We start from the raw sequence: 17,148 nt of genomic DNA, 5'->3' as shown, positions 1-17,148 counted from the left end.
AAGGCAATATGTCCCGCCTCTCCCTTCTATATAAGGGCAGCTTGGATATAATAGCTTCTGCCGAACAAGCCCCACCCATAGCCAAGCTGACATTGACTTTGGCCTGGGCTTCCTGCCAGGGAAGGGCACTTGCCAGACTGGCTTAGGCCAGTTTGAGTGAGCTGGTCCTGGAAGTCTGTAAGGTTTGCTCAGCTCCACAAACCCTACAGGCTGGCATGTATGTAGGAACAAGAGAATGTATGGAAGATTTTTCCAACTCCTCATCCGCTGAGGGCTGGCAGAGTGATTCTATTTTACAAACACTGGTCTTGGAATTGAAAGGTGAAGGCAAGACTAATGTTTGAGGTACAACGATACACGCATATGTGCTTAGTTGCTCAGTCGCGTCCTACTCTTTGCGACGCTCTGGACTGTAACCCATCAGGCTCCTCTGTCCATGGGATTTTTCAGGCAGGAATACTGCAGTGGGTTGCCATTTCTTCATAAAGGCATAAAACGCTATACAAAACTTAAGTTAAGCAAATAAATTGCTCCCAAGCCATAAGCCCCACCTCTACGCAACTCAGAGCGAGCTCAGACGGGCGTGTCCTGATACATATAGGCCACGCCCATTGCACCCTTTCGCCCACTCGTTGGCCAATGGCGTCCTAGGGGCGAGTCCTGTCTTGCCCCCGCCCCTGACGCGTCTATACAAGGTGGGGAGGTTCGGCGCGCGCCCGCTTAGTAGGAGCCGGACTGCAGGTCAGAGGGTTGGGCTCTGTGCTGCGACCCCCACAGGAGAGGATGAACGGGACGCGTAACTGGTGTACATTGGTGGACGTGCACCCGGAGGGGCAGACCGCGGTAAGAAAAAGCATTCGCGCCGCCTACCTAGCTTGGTATTCTCGTTTTCGAATTCTTCCTTTGCAGTGCCCCGCGAGGAGTTCGCTGACATCACCTGATGCCGCGCTCGGTGTGGTCAGCTCCTCGCGGCGCTTCTCTTTTTCTACCACTTCGCGGCGTGCAGTGGGGTCAGCAGGATAAAGACTCTTCTGAGGCTCGAGGACACGGGGCTTCCCTGCCCTTTGGGAGGACACTGCGGCTCCTGCCCGAGACTCGGCGCGGGTCGCCGGTGCGCGCTGCTCAGGCGTCCTTTGGGCTGTTAGGTTGTGTCGTAGGAGAATGAGCTCCAGGGACGGGATCCCTGTGCTCTTTTGGACTTTGGTTCCCATCGAGGGGGATTAGGCTTTTCTGTGGGTCCTGGTGACTTCAGGGGCTCTTCAAAGAACTTCTTAGTGCTTTGGGCGAGCAGTAGCAAGACAAAGGATACAAAGTGAAATTCTAGGGCTTGGACTGGAGGGTGAGGTTGGTAGAACTCCAAGCACTCCGAGATTGGCCAAGAACTCTTATCTTTCGCTAGGAGGCTGTCTGCTTAGGGTCACCTCTGCTATGATTTCTGCTCTTACCCTCATGGAGGTTTTTCTCCTCCCTTCCTCCCATCGGTCAGCCGATAGCTTCCTGGGACTTCTGGTTGGTTTTGCTTCCGTCTTCAAGCACGGAGCAAGTGGATGGAAGGAATGCCAGAACCTGGGCTAAGAAGAGGAGGGAGGTGACCTGCACGAGCTTCTAGACGGAGTGAGGGTGGGGGAGCGAGGCGCCCTTACCCATCTGCTCCAGTGCTAAGCGATCTGCCCAGCTCCCCTGACTCCCTTGGTCTCCTCCCCACCACAGCAGACCGTATGATTTTTCCTCATACCCTCAGAGGAGCGTAGCTTGTGGCTCTGCTGGGAAACCTAATCCAGAATGAATGTGTACTGTTTCATCATTTTCCAAGCTATTCTGGGGGAGAATGAAACGGGAGCCAAGGTGATAGGGAGTTTGTATCCCTCCCTTTCCCCCACTGCACTCTGATTCCGTTCCTGTCTTCCTGTCTCAGCATGCCCTTGAGATAGAGCTAATCCATCTGCACCTGGATTATGGCTTTTCAAAGTATATTTGTAGAATAGTTGGTCATTTCAAGCTTAGGGTATAGATGATCACTTAATTTGGCTCACAGTCCCCTCTCCATTTCTGTCCAGGCTGTGACTTTCTATCACATTACAGTTCAGGTATTGCTGCTGCCCAACCCCAATACTCCCATCCCTGTCTTCTGTTATTTGCCACTCACCCAGCTCTGGGACACAGAAGAGATGGGGAAAAAAAAAAAATCTATCTTCTATTGTGTTAGACCCAAGTCCTATTCCACATGCTTGCTCACTGTTTTGGAATGGCTGAGGCAAGGAACAGGATATGAGGGAAATAAAGGAGAGGGATGACTGGACTTCTTTTTGAGTGCTGTAGAAAAGAGATTCAGAGAAGTCTTAAATCTAAGGCATTGGCAGTGTTGAGAATGAATTGACCCTCTCTTCTATCCCTTGATGTTTTGCTGCTTGTCTGGTGGGGCAGAAAGAGTAGATTGGAAAATAGCAAGAAATTCAGACAGTCTCCAGCCGTAGATTAGTTTGAAGCTAATAAGAGGCCTCTAGAACAAGAGAGAGACAGAAATTCTCTTTTATTCCTTCTTACCAGGCTGGACTTGAGAGTTATTTGACTTCAAAGGTGGGAATGAAATCACTATTGCCCATATCTGGTGTTGGAGACATTCCTGAGCTCTTACAGAAGAGGAGATGGTAAACAATCAATCAGTCAGGAGACAAGCTTTGTCCTGGATTCCTTTCCTCTGAGCCATCTCGAAGACAGAATTTATGGCTCTGGACAGTCCCCAGAAATCTCTCATATATTCACACTGTTGAATGAGTTCTCAGTGCATGTGCAAAGTGAGTGAGTGAATAAATGAACGAAGAAGTTGTTTCTTTTGGTGTCAGCAGTGCAGACAATTTAACTGACTGGTGTGTCCTGCTGAGTGTCAAGACCCTGGGTCTGTGTTGGTGTTTCTCCAACAACCAGCCCATGTGCCTCAGTGTACCACGCATGGTCACTGGAAATATGGCTCCTGCATTCTCTGGGTTATTTTTATTGTTGGAGGCAGATGTGGCAGGTACAAGGAGCCAGTGCTTTCCAACTGCTGATCATAATCACATAGTCACTGAAATCAGCTTAGTGGATCAGAACCAGCCTAAAAAAAGAAATAGATGTGCTCAGAGCAGAAAGAAATGGCCCCTCTATTTGTAACACACCCAGCAGGAATCTGGGTTCATTGTAACAAGAGGCACAAAACTTGTGGCCTTCCTATGAGTAAATACTCTACACATGTCCGCCTGTACCTCCACTGGGCAGGGACAGTGGGACAGGGCTCAGTATTGGAAGAAAAGTTGCAGTATTTAGTGGAAGAGTTTGCCACCTACAGCCTGTCTAGCCCGTGCATGGGTGAGCCATGAATGGTCTTATAGTCATAAAAGCTTTGAATGTCTCTTTTCAGGAAAAAAGAAAACGATTCCAACTGTATGCCATTCTGGAAATGGTAAAACCATAGAGACAATAAAAAGATCAATGGATGCCAGGAATTTGGGGGGAGAGTGCAGATGAATACACAGAGTACAGAAGTTTTTCAGGGCAGTGAAAATACTTTGATAGTATAATGATGGATATATGTCATTATACATTTGTCCAAACCCATGGAAGGTGTAACATACTCACTTGACTTAGAGTGAATCTTAAGATGATCTGTGGATCCTGGGTGGTTATGATGTATCAGTATATGTTCATCTTTGGTTAAAAAGTACCATTCTGGTGAATGATACTGATAATGGCTATGCATGTGTGTGGGGAGGGGGTATATGGGAAATTTCTATACCTTCCTGTCAATTATGTTACAAACCTAAAACTGCTCTAAGAAGCAACAAACTTCTTATTTCTTAAAATAAGAAATAAGAATTAACATGCTCAGAGTGTTAGGGTAGACATTTTTGGTGAAACTTTTGTTTCAGTTATATCTTTGTTTACATATTATATATGTGTATGTGTATTTATTTGATTGTGATGTAAAGTTTGTTTTTTAAGGCCAAAAAACTTTGCAAGCCACTATAGTAAATTGTACTGGCAAATAAAAGCACAGATTAACTTCATACTCATTTTTTTAAAGACATTTCCATTAAGTTTCCTTATAAACAACAGAGAGTGGCTTCAACTAACTTAAGCAAAAGAGGTATTTATTAGAAGGAAATGGGCAGCTCACAGAATTTAAGCTTAAAAAGTCCAAACCAAGGGAGTCCTGGGGCCTGGGTAAATGGAAGGAGAGAATAGAGGGTTTCTACTTCTGGGTGCACTGTTTCCAGCGGTGTTAGGTCTTTTTTGCCATTCTGTTCAAGATTCTAGGGAGAAAGTGTCATTGGCCCCTTCTCCTCTTGGCCAGAGCTTGGGGTTCCTTGATTAACAGGCCCACCAGATTACCCAATAAAGGAGGGAGATTCTCTGAAACAAAACCCAAGTGCTGTTATCAGTGAAGGAGGATGGAAATTGGTGACAAGAGCAAAAATAGACTTAATTTAAATGATCTCTGATTGTCTTTCTTTTCCTTTTTTAATCATTTTTAATCAAAGGAATGTATGTGTATGATTTTTAAAAGATCTAGTAATATCAAAGGCCTTTAAAAGAAAATAGTAAGCAATTCCCTACCTAAGGCCAGCTGAACAGTAAAGAACCTGCCTGCTAAGGCAGGAGATGGAGATTCTATCCCTGGGTAGAGAAGATCCCCTGGAGAAGGAAATGGCAACCCACTCCAGTATGCTTGCCTGGGAAATCCCATGGACAGAGGAGCCTGGCAGGCTACAGTCCATGGGGTCGAAAAGAGTCAGACATGACTTACACTTAGCGACTAAAACAACAGCCACCCAAAACCCCCCAAAGTTGAAGTTACCGCTCTTAACTCTTAGTCCTGTCCAGTGTTTATGGCCATGTTCCTAAATAGTTTGCTTATGATTTATCAGTTTTAGACATTGTTGACTTCTTGTTGTAGGAATTATAGGAAGGTTTATACTGGCACCCCTTACATGCTTCCTTTTCCTTCTCCCTTCTTCCCAGAGAAATTATATCACAAGTTTTGACTAAACTGTGGTTCTATTCATTACATTGCAGTTAAGAGCCTGGTTCTGGGAGTCTGACCCACTGGACTATATAGTCAGGGCTTCAGTGTTTGCTTTGCCCAAGAGCACTTTGACAAACTACTTTATCTCTTTAGTCTCAGTTTCCTCATTTGTAAAATGAGGGTAATAATTACATCCTTTTCATAAGGTTGTTGTGAAGAATGCATATGAAATATTAAGTACAATGCCTGGCACATGGTAAGTGCTCAGAAGTTAGTTATTATTTTCTCTTTGTTACTTATGGCTCGACTGTTTTAACTCCCCCTAATCAAGGGATGGAGAAAGAACACTCTGGTCTGGTCAAGTTTTGCTCCTTCTCATTATGTTGATGTCTGCTCTTACCTGTTCCTTTCCCCTTTCCTCTGCCAGTGGAGGGTCTTGAGGGTCAAAAAGGACATCTAGGTAGACCCAGAGTGAAGATCTGAATAACCTTGGCTAATCTCAACTCAACTGGGACTGTCTTAGAGTGATAGTCAGGGTTCATGTTTTAGCATCGTGTTCTGGGCTCTTTTCCTCCTTCTCCTTTTTCCGAAATCTTGGCCAAGGCAGCTGGTGTCGCATGATGCCCTGGACTCTGATAAGGTCCCTTTAAGCATCCTATCAGTGTTAACCCTTCCTTAGAATATTTTCTCCCCACCTACACCCCAGAACTTCCCTGGTGGCTCAGATGGTAAAGAATCTGCCTGCAATGTGGGAGACCCAAGTTCAGTCCCTGGGTTGGGAAGATCCTCTGGAGAAGGGAATGGCTACCCACTCCACAATTCTTGCCTAGGGAATTCCATGGACAGAGGCTACAGTCTGTGGGGTTGCAAAAAGTCCACAGGCTTGAGCAACTAACACTCCCCACCGCCACCACCCAGTCCTTTCTACATTTTTTATATTGGTCAGTCTAACTAGAGAGATTTTCTCAATATCTGAGTGGATTTGAAATTTTACATCAGCTGCAGTCTGAACCTTTGTCTTTACCCTGAAATAGGTGTCATTCCTTTAGGACCTCAGGAGCTGCATTAGTTTAATGCCAAGTCTTTCCTAACTTAGAAAAGACTTTTTTTTTTTTTTTTTTACTGAAGTTATGATTTACTGAAGGCTCACTATAGGCCTTGTTTTCATTTTCTTTTTATAATAGCTTTATTGAGATATAATTCACATGCCATACATATCACCCATTCCATATACAATTCAATGGGTTTTAGTATATTCACAGAGTTGTATAGTCATCAACACAGCTGATTTTAGAACATATTTCATCACCCCATAAAGAAGTCCTGACCTATTAGCAAGCACTCCCCATTTTCCTCCAATAGTCCCTGACCCCAGCCCTAGCAGTCTACTTTCATTCTCTATGGTTTGCCTATTCTAGATATTTTATCTAAATGTAATCATATAATATGTGATCCTTTGTGACTGGCTTCCTCTAGTTAGCATGTTTTTAAGGTTGACCCATGTTGTAACGTGAATCAGTATTTCATTCCTTTTTATGACTGAATAATAAATATTACATTGTATGGAAATATTTTGACATGTTCATCATGGATAAATGTCAGTGGGCTTTTAGGTTGTTTCTTTTTAAAAAAAATGTTTTGAAATTGGAGTATAGTTGATTTACAGTGTTGTGTTTGTTTCAGGTATGTGGCAAAGCAAATCACTTATACATATATCCACTCTTTTTTAGAATCTTTTCCTATATAGGCCATAACAGAGTATTGAGTGGAGTTCCCTGTACTATACAGTAGCTTCTTATTAGTTGGTTGTTTCTTCTTTCTTCTTTTATGAATAATGCTCTTATGAACATTTGTTTACAAGTTTTTATGTGGACTTATGTTTTAATTTCTCTTGGAAAGAAATACCTAGGTTTGGAATTGCTGGGTCAGAATATTTGCATTTTAAAAGAGGATTCTTCTGGAGTCACTGATGCTTACTCCAAAGGAATGAATGAATTCTAAGCCGGTGGCAGCCCTGGCTCTGTGACACCTGGGTGGGGAAAGAAACTCCTGGGCAGAGGAACCATTCAAGTTCGGTGACTGCCTGTTCCTTTCACTCATGAGCTCTGCCACAAGCTCAGCCTGTAAATTCCTCCTCACACCATTCTATCTCCCCCATTCGTTGCCAAATTCTTACCTTTAAGAGCACTACAAATGATGCCTCCAAGCCTGCCAGGAATTTGGGGAATGCTGGGCTCTGTGGGAGGATCTGAGAGGGGAGGCTTACGGAGTCACCAGGCATTTGGCGCCAACGTTTGCCCATATTTCTTGCAGTTGGGAGTGGTGGGGTGGTGTGTGCACCCAGATGGTTTCAGTTCCATACACATGTACTCAGAGCAGGTGGGACAAGCTTCCTCGCCTGCTGATAATTATGGTATGTGCCTCTCTGGGTCACAATTCAGTCTTGTGAAATACCTTTGTCTCCTAGGGGTGGGGAGGTTTAGTTGAGGGAACAGGTATGTTCCAGGGAGACTCTTGGCCCAGATTGAAGCCTGGACAGCAGGGGCAGAAAGAGGAGAAGAAAATAGAAAGGAAGGAAAAGGAAATGGTCTTTTAGGGCTTGGGGGCAAAGAAAGCAAAAATCACAAAGCAAGGTAATCAGAGACTGGAGAAGGGAAGGGGGTGCCAGGGAACTGGGGATTCCAGGCTGGCTCGGCACAAGGTGGGTTTCCTAAAGGAAGACTAGCTGAGCAAAAGGGTGTCTTCCTCAGAGTTGAGAGTTCAGGAGCCCACCTCCCTCTTCCTGCTGGCCCCTGTGTTTTGCTGTGCCAGCGGTCCAGAGAATGAGAACAGCTGCCCCAATTTAGGGTGCCACCCTAAATCCCTTTTTCTCATTTCACCTCCCAATCACCTTGGTCAACTCTCTGCATAGAGCTTGTCCAGCCCATGCCTTTGGGCAGGGAACCAGACAAAAAGCAAACACCTTTGTTGTTGGTTACTCTGTGGGGAGGAGCAGGAATGCAACAAAGGGCCAGCTCTGACCTAGAGAGCCCTGCAAGAGGCAGGACCAAGAGTACCCTGAGAGACCTGTGAACCAAGTGGGTTAGGAGTCTCAGCCAAGAGATGGTGGTCCCCCAATCACTGCACCTAGCCTCTTTGACTTTACTGGGGCTTTCCTCAACCTGACCTCTCGGGAATGGTTATTGCAAGAGGCTGGCTATTTCTATTTCTCAGAAGAGAAAAATTGAGGTGGCTGCTTGAGAGACCATGGACATTCCAAGTGGAAATAGGGAACAGGATCAAGGGACAAGATGGTGGAGGAGTGGATTATAGGGCACGGATAAGTTAAGGATGCTGGTTTCCAGCTGAGCGGCAATCTTATACTCTGTTGGCTTCCTTCTCAGAGGCCCTTGACTCTCAGCTGCCGTTCAGTCTTCATGGCCTTCATAGCAGCCTGGGGAGTGAGAGCTAGGGAGACATATTTTCCCATGGATCTTTCCACTATTCACGTGAGCCTGAGGTGTGAGAACCTCTGGGGCCTCCCTGTTTATCTCCCTATCACTGTTCCTTAGCATCTTGATCTCTAAGCCCTTAGCTATGTGTTTACCCCCTCCCCGCTCTGAGGAGTGAGTCACAGCTGGAGATTTGTTTGAACAGAGTGGAGAGGCTGCCTATAATTTTAGAAGTGGCTGGGCTTCTCCCCAAGAATGTTTATGAGGTTAGAGGCTGCTTACCTTGTGATTAGCTCTGTTCCTTTTTCCCTAGAGAAGATGGCTCCCCTTCCTATCTTGCCATTCAGAGAGTCCCCAGAGGGGACCCCCCTGCTAGATATTTTGGGATATTCCTAAAGCTGCCTGAAGCCTGCTCACAGCCCTAGGGTCCCTCCAGCCCCAGAAACCAGTGGCACCAGAGAGGGGCCTGGGTTTTCCTCTTTGGCTATGGTTTGGGGTTGTGAGGTGAAGCCTGTGGCCTTACAGACTGGATCCTCCAGTTCTGGAGGATGAAGTGCCAGAAAGAACCCTAGATTTATTCATAGGCTCCTTTAATTTTTTTATTTATTGAAGGCGCACGGGCTTAGTTGCTCCATGGCGTGTGGGATCTTCCTGGACCAGGGATAGAACCCTAGTCTCCTGCATTGGCAGGCAGATTCTTTACCATTGAGCCACCAGGAAAGCCCTCACAGGCTCCTTTTAGACAGTTGGTTTCACCTACTCCCCTTCCTTGCAGTCTTCCTAGAGCTCCTTGGGAAAGTCAATGCTGCCTCACTTTTGGGAAGTGATTTATGGTTTGCAAAGCACTTTCATACTGTTGCTAAACATCTACTACCTACTTTCCTAAAGTTACAGGCAAGGTAGGTATTATTACCCCCCATTTTGCAGATGGGAAATTGCCCAGAGAGATAAAATGATTTGCTCAAGGATTAGTAGGTGCCATTTGTACTCAAACCCCACCTCTGTCTCGAAGTTTAGTACTTTTTCTTTCCTTCTCTTTCTTTTACGTATTTTGTATAGGAATGTCACACAAATACATTTTTGTTGCAGACGTTTAAAACACTGTAGAAGTATTGATACATGAACTGCAAGTCCCTTTACTCCTCTGACTTTTTCTGTGTGTTCAATTGTGTCCAATTCTTTGCAACCCCACGGACTGCGGCCTGCCAGGTTCCTCTGTCCATGGGCGTTTTCAAGCAAGAATATTGGAGTGGGTTGCCATTTCCTCCTCTAGGGGATCTTCCCAACCCAGGGATCGAACCCCAATCTCCTGTGTTGCAGGCAGATTCTTTACTGCTGAGTAGACTTTTTCTAGCTTAGTGTGTATGAGTTCAGTGCTTTTCTGTTGTGGTTACTTTCAAGAAATGCCAGTGTGGCATGGTGGTTAGGAGTACAGACTCTGGAATCACAGGGCCTGGGTTTGAATCCTGACTCTTCTCCTTACTAATTATGTGACTTTGGGCAAGATACTTAACTTATGTGCCTCAGTTTTCTCATCTGTAAAATGGGGATTTATACCTAACATATAGTTGTCTTGTGAGGATTAAATGAGTTAATACATATAAAGCACTTAGAACAGGACCCAGTAGGGCTCAGCATGTAGTATTCGCTTTATTTAGGAGTTGACAATTACTAATACTCTGAACATATATATGTACTTAAATAAATAAAAGGTCATATTTTATGAATTAAATTATGACTTGCTTTTTTCACTTAATATATCTTTTTAATATTTATTTGGCTGCATCTGGTCTTAGTTGTAGCATGGGATCTTTGCTGCATCATGTGGGATCTTTGCTGCGGTCCACAGACTCTCTAGTTGCAGTGCATGTACTCTGTATTTGTGGCATGCAGGCTTTCTAGTTGTGGCACTTGGGCTCCAGAGCACATGGGCTTCAGTAGTTGCAGTGTGCAGACTTAGTTGCTTCACGGCATGCAATCTTAGTTCCCTGACCAGTTATTTAACCTGCATCCTCTGCATTGCAAGGTGGATTCTTAACTACTGGACCACCAGGGAAATCCCTCACTTACTATATCTTGGAGGTCTTTTCCTGTCAACTTGCAGAGGTTTACTTATCAGCAGTGTAGTATTTCATAACATGGGTATTACCATACTTAATTCACTCACTCGAGACTATTTGTGCTGTTTCCAGGTCTTTAAGTATTGTAAAGAGGATTGCAGTTAACATTTTTACACACATATCTTTGGGTAAACGTGCATGGATTTTCATAGAGCATATTCCTAAAAGTGGAATTAGTCAAAGGGTTTAAAAAAGTATGCACTGTTAATATTGGCCAAATTGATTTCTAAAAATACTTTTATAATCTCTGATGATATACATGTGAAATTAGTCTTTTTTCCTGCAGCCTCACCAATCCTAGGTATTATCAGTATCTTTAAAATTTGCCATTCACTTGATCTAAAAATGATATTTCTGCAGGATTTACATGAAGTAACTCACTCACTTTACTGAAAATCAAGAAAGGATACCTTTGTATATGGGAAGTTTTTTTTTCCTTGTCATACCATATGGCATGCGGGATTTTAATTCCTTGATGCCCAGGAATCGAACCCATGCCCGTGCTCCTGCAGTGGAAGCACAGAGTCTTTATCACTAGACCACCAGAAAAGTCCCTATACGGGAAGTTTTCAAACATAGCAAATAAAATGGTCACTTGTGTACTGAATGGCCACCTTAAGAAACAGAACATTACCAATATTTTGAAGCTCCCTGGGGTCCCTTATGGATCATAACCCTTCTGCTTCCTCCACAGAATTTGGGAATTTTGTGTTTTTATTTTTTTGCTTTTTATTATACTTTTACTACATACTCAAGTAATATATTGCTTAGTTTGACGTGTTTTGAACTTTGTATACATGGTATCATCTATATTCTACTGCTTACTTTTTTGCATAGCATTAATTTTGAGATTCTTTCATGTCGATGCATGTAGCTGTAGTTCATTTATTTTCACAGCTGAATATACTAGTTCACTGTATTACTGTGACAGAGTTTATTCATCCATTTCCTTGTCAGCGCACCATTTGGGTTGTTTCCAGTGTTTTCCCACTGCAAGCAGTGCTGCTGTGAGCGTACTTCTATGTGTCTTATCTTACACTTTTCAAATCAAAATTTAATGAAATTCCCCCCAAATGATAACTCATTGTTATTTTAATTTTTGCATTTCCTTTATTACTGGTAATGTTGAGCATCTTTGATATATTTTTTAGCCATTTGTATTTCTATTTGAAATTTATTTATTCATTCATTTATTTATTTATTGGTTGTGCTGGGTCTTCATTGCTGCCCGTGGGCTTTCTCTAGTTGGGGCAAGCAGGGGCTACTCTCTAGTTTTGTGTATGGGCTTCTCATTGCAGTGGCTTCTCCTGTTGCAGAGCACAGGCTCTTGGGTGCCTGGAGTCAGTAGTTGCTGTACATAGGCTTCAGTAGTTGTGGTGTTTGGGCTCAGTAGTTGTGGTTCATGGGCTCTAGAGCACGGGCTCAGTAGTTGTGGTGCATGGGCTAAGTTTCTCTGCAACATGTGGAATCTTCCCGGACTAGGGATTGAACCCATGTCTTCTGCATTGGCAGGCTGATTCTTAACCACTAGACCACAAGAGTAGTCCCTGTAGTTTTTGTTAGTGTTGCCTTTCTTGATCTTTGCTCATTTTTTTTCTTGTTTCCTCCCTTTTCATGTCTGCTTTTTTCCAGTGTTCCGTACCACTTCTCTAACTGAGGAGTCTAATGTTCTCAAAAGAAAAGGAATTGGGAAGATCCCAGACCACATTACTTGGAATTCACGCAACACATATTCTTTGACGTGCCTGCTCTAAGCAAGGCACTGTGCTAAATAAGCCATCAAGGTCTTCAGGAGCTTATGATTTTATCGGGGAGAAGAGTGAATAAGTAGTTATGAAGGAATGGGGCCTGTGTTACAGTGTAGGGTATGTTGGATGCAGTGGGTGCAGGAGCAGGCTCTGACAGAGGAGTGCTGGGGTAGGACTGTTAGAGGGGAGCCTTAAGGTTGAGTGCAATTCTCCAAAGAGGCAAGGGAGGGGAAGGTAATCTCAGAGGAGAAAACAACGTGTACACCTTTGGGGAGGTGGGAACGTGTGTTGCATTGGAAGGCTCATCCACAGAAATTTGGATTTGGGTGCTTTGCTACAGTTGGATTAGGAAAGTTTGGAATAGCTAGTGTCGGGTACAGGTGAGGTCCTGGTGGGAGTCAAGACACTGTGTGATGCAGACAGTGATAATAGGTCTGATCATAAGGGAATTTTAATGCTATGATAAGCAGTTTTAAATTTTTTTGTTTGCTTTTAAAAAAGACATACATTTATGTATGTATGCAATAACATACATACATAAATATACTCAAATAATTTTCAAAAACTGAATACTATCACCCAGATCAAGAAACAGACCATTACCAGCATCAGGGCATCCCCTTTTGTCCCCTTCTAGTTATTACCAACCCTCTATCCTCACGGGTAACCACAATCTTGACTTCTGAAAGCATTCTTAATTTTGCTTGTTTTTATACTTTTTGTAGAAATGGAATTATATGGTATACTTTATTGTCTGACTTCTTTTGCTTAACCTATCTATAAATATATCCATAACATATCCATGTTGTATGTCCATTAGTTCATTCTTTTCCATTGTTGTACAGTGTTCTGTTGTATGGATGGCTATATCTCAATCCATTCTACTCCAAAACATTTCTTAATTTTGGCTATTGTGAAAAATGCTACTATGAACATTCTAGTATGTGTTTTTTATGGGAAAGTATATGTGCATTTCTATTGAGTAGATAACCAGGTGTAGAGTTGCTGTGTTATAGGATGCTTATAAGATTGAAGGCAGGAAGAGAAGGGGACGACAGAGGGTGAGATGGTTGGATGGCATCACCGACTCAATGGACATGAGTTTGAGTAAACTCTGGGAGTTGGTGATGGACAGGGAAGCCTGGTGTGCTGCAGTCCATGGGGTCACAAAGAGTCGGACACGACTGAGCGACTGGACTGAGGTTGTCATGTGTTCATCTGTGGTAGATACTTCCAAAATGATTGTGATTGATTGTGATAATGAGCAAACCCTCCATCAGTGTATGAGAGTTCTGATTGTTCGACAGCCCCTAACACTTGGTTTGTTTTTTTTTTCTAACCCGTCATTCTGATGGGTATTTTGTGGTATTGCTTTGTCATTTTAGTTCCTAGTTCTTTGATGACATGGCTAATGAGATAGAACCCTTTTCATATGTTTATTGGCTATGTGAATATCCTCTTATGTGATGATTCTATTGAAGTGTTTTGCTCATTTTTCTGTTGGGCGACCCTCTCTCTCCCTCTCATGTTCCCTCCCTCCCCTTCTTTCTTCCTTTAAATATACTCTTTATTTTGAAATAATTTTAAGTTTACAGAAAAGTTGCAAAGATAATACTCATATACTCTTCACCCAATTTTCTCCAGTGCTAGCATCTTACATAACCATGGCACATTTGTCATAACTAAGAAATTTTTAATTGATATAGTACTGGTTAACTAAATTGTAGGCTTTAATTGGATTTCACCAGATTTTTCACTAACGTACCCTTTTTCTGATCCGAATTCAGTCCAGGATATCATGTTGTTTTTTGTCTTACAGGAATTCTTAATGTATTCTGAATATCCTTTGTCAGATAGTCATAGAATGAATATCTTCTACTCTGTGGATTGTTATGCACTCTGTTAATGGTGTCTTCTGATGAATGAAAGTTCAAAATTTTAATATAGTCTAATTTATCAATTTTTTACGAGAAGGATTTTCTAATGTTATGTTTAAGAAAAATTTTGCCTTTGTCAAGGCCGTAAAAATGTTCTGAAAGAAAGAAAATGAAGTTGCTCAGTCATGTCCAACTCTTTGTGACCCCATAGACTATAGCCTGCCAGGCTCCTCCGTCCATGGGATTTTCCAGGCAAGAGTACTGAAGTAGGTTGCCATTTCCTTCTCCAGGAGATCTTCCTGACCGAGGGATCCAACCCGGGTCTCCCACATTGCAGGCAGATTCTTTATCGTCTGAGCCACTAGGGAATCCTAAAAAAAAAATTCTATAAAAACCTTTATTTTTCTGGGAATTCCCTGGTGGTTCAGTGGCTAAGACTCTGCTTTCCCAATACAGGGGGCCTGGGTTTGATCCCTGGTCAGGAAACTAGATCCCATGTGTCACAACTGAGACCCAATGCAGCCAAATAAATAAAAATAAAAAAAATTTTTTAAAACCTTTATTTTTCTGCTTTTCACATTTACATCTGCAATCCACTCAGAATTAACATTTGTATATACTATGAAGTAGAAATTAATATGCATTTTTCCCATAACAAGGCATATTTACTTTAACCTATATGCTTATGGAAAATATTTTAAAGAGGAGCATTGTCAGATTTTGAGGAACTGGCATTTTTGTATGTCTATGTGTATTAGTCACTGTGTTCTCACTTAAGTGTTGTACTGTCCATCTTACCAACTAGTAAAGTAAGGCTGAGGAAGAATAAAATTAATGCACACAAGAAATGAAAGTCAGAGCTAGTGTTTGGGCCAAGGTCTAACTGTTCTAAATGCTATTCTTTTTCTGCAAAGGGGTAGAAAATCAGTTTGGGCTTGAGGGATAATGGACCAGGCAATAGACCTGGTGGTGATTTGGGTACTGTTTGTTATGTATCATCTCATTCTATCAAAATAAAATTTATTTTCTAAAATAAAAAATAAGTATATGAAAAGTAAAATGAAAGAAGTTGATCATATCCTACACTGAAGTTGGGGGGCAGTTAGGCTGAATAAATTAGCCTGATCTATTCATGGAGTATTAATAGTTCAGTTCAGTTCAGTCACTCAGTCGTGTCCAACTCTTTGCGACCCCATGAACTGCAGCACGCCAGGCCTCCCTGTCCATCACCAACTCCCAGAGTCCACCCAAACCCATGTCCATCGAGTCGGTGATGCCATCCAACCATCTCATCCTCTGTCGTCCCCTTCTCCTCCTGCCCCCAATCCTTCCCAGCATTAGGGTCTTTTCCAATAAGTCAACCCTTCGCATGAGGTGGCCAAAGTATTGGAGTTTCAACTTCAACATCAGACCTTCCAATGAACACCCAGGATTGATCTCTTTTAGGATGGATTGATTGGATCTCCTTGCAGTCCAAGGGACTCTCAAGAGTCTTCTCCAACACCACAGTTCAAAAGCATCAATTCTTCAGCACTCAGCTTTCTTCACCGTCCAACTCTCACATCCATACATGACCATTGGAAAAACCATAGCCTTGACTAGACGGACTTTTGTTGGCAAAGTAATGTCTCTGCTTTTAAATATGCTATCTAAGTTGGCCATAACCTTCCTTCCAAGGAGTAAGCGTCTTTTAATTTCATGGCTGCAGTCACCATCAGCAGTGATTCTGGAGCCCAAAAAATAAAGTCTGACGCTGTTTCCACTGTTTCCCCATCTATTTCCCATGAAGTGATGGGACCAGATGCCATGATCTCAGTTTTCTGAACGTTGAGCTTTAAGCCAACTTTTTCACTCTCCTCTTTCACTTTCATCAAGAGACTCTTTAGTTCTTCTTCACTTTCTGCCGTAAGGGTGGTGTCATCCGCATATCTGAGGTTATTGATATTTCTCCCGGCAATCTTGATTTCAGCTTGTGTTTCTTCCAGCCCAGCGTTTCTCATGATGTACTCTGCATAGAAGTTAAATAAGCAGGGTGACAATATACAGCCTTGACGTACTCCTTTGCCTATTTGGAACCAGTCTGTTGTTTCATGTCCAGTTCTAACTGTTGCTTCCTGACCTGCATACAGGTTTCTCAAGAGACAGGTCAGATGGTCTGGTATTCCCATCTCTTTCAGAATTTTCCACAGTTTATTGTGATCCACACAGTCAAAGGCTTTGGCGTAGTCAATAAAGCAGAAATAGATGTTTTTCTGGAACTCTCTTGCTTTTTCGATGATCCAGCGGATGTTGGCAATTTGATCTCTGGTTCCTCTGCCTTTTCTAAAACCAGCTTGAACATCTGGAAGTTCACGGTTCATGTATTGCTGAAGCCTGGCTTGGAGAATTTTGAGCATTACTTTACTAGCATGTGAGATGAGTGCAATTGTGCAGTAGTTTGAGCATTCTTTGGCATTGCCTTTCTTTGGGATTGGAACGAAAACTGACTTTTTCCAGTCCTGTGGCCACTGCTGAGTTTTCCAAATTTGCTGGCATATTGAGTGCAGCACTTTCACAGCATCACCTTTGAGGATTTGAAATAGCTCAACTGGAATTCCATCACCTCCACTAGCTTTGTTTGTAGTGATGCTTTCTAAGGCCCACATGATTTCACATTCCAGGATGTCTGGCTCTAGGTGAGTGATCACACCATCATGATTATCTGGGTCGTGAAGATCTTTTTTGTACAGTTCTTCTATGTATTCTTGCCACCTCTTCTTAATATCTTCTGCTTCTGTTAGGTCCATACCATTTCTGTCCTTTATCGAGCCTATCTTTGCATGAAATGTTCCTTCGGTATCTCTAATTTTCTTGAAGAGATCTCTAGTCTTTCCCAATCTGTTGTTTTCCTCTATTTGTTTGCACTGATTGCTGAGGAAGGCTTTCTTATCTCTCCTTGCTATTCTTTGGAACTCTACATTCAGATGGGAA

General features: G+C 42.8%; 1 protein-coding gene and 1 pseudogene across 4 annotated transcripts in view; both read left to right on the top strand.

Annotated features, from left to right (window-relative positions):
- The first annotated feature begins 722 nt into the window (after positions 1-722).
- Positions 723-17,148, top strand: part of TUFT1 (tuftelin 1) — a 45,779-nt gene continuing 29,353 nt past the window's right edge. For all 4 annotated transcript variants that reach the window (XM_081490901.1, XM_081490899.1, XM_081490900.1 and 1 more), the window contains exon 1: positions 723-843. In XM_081490901.1, the coding sequence (XP_081347027.1) occupies positions 784-843 (60 nt within the window). In that variant the 5' untranslated portion in view covers positions 723-783. The remainder of the gene's footprint in view (positions 844-17,148) is intronic.
- LOC145508151 (small nucleolar RNA SNORA11) lies at positions 3,108-3,230 on the top strand (annotated as a pseudogene).

Source organism: Giraffa tippelskirchi, chromosome 5 (genome assembly GCF_054371585.1).
Source record: "Giraffa tippelskirchi isolate mGirTip1 chromosome 5, T2T-mGirTip1v1.2.pri, whole genome shotgun sequence".
NCBI lineage: Eukaryota > Metazoa > Chordata > Mammalia > Artiodactyla > Giraffidae > Giraffa > Giraffa tippelskirchi.
Note: the sequence above shows the minus strand (reverse complement) of the source record. Positions and strands in the feature narration are given on the sequence as shown.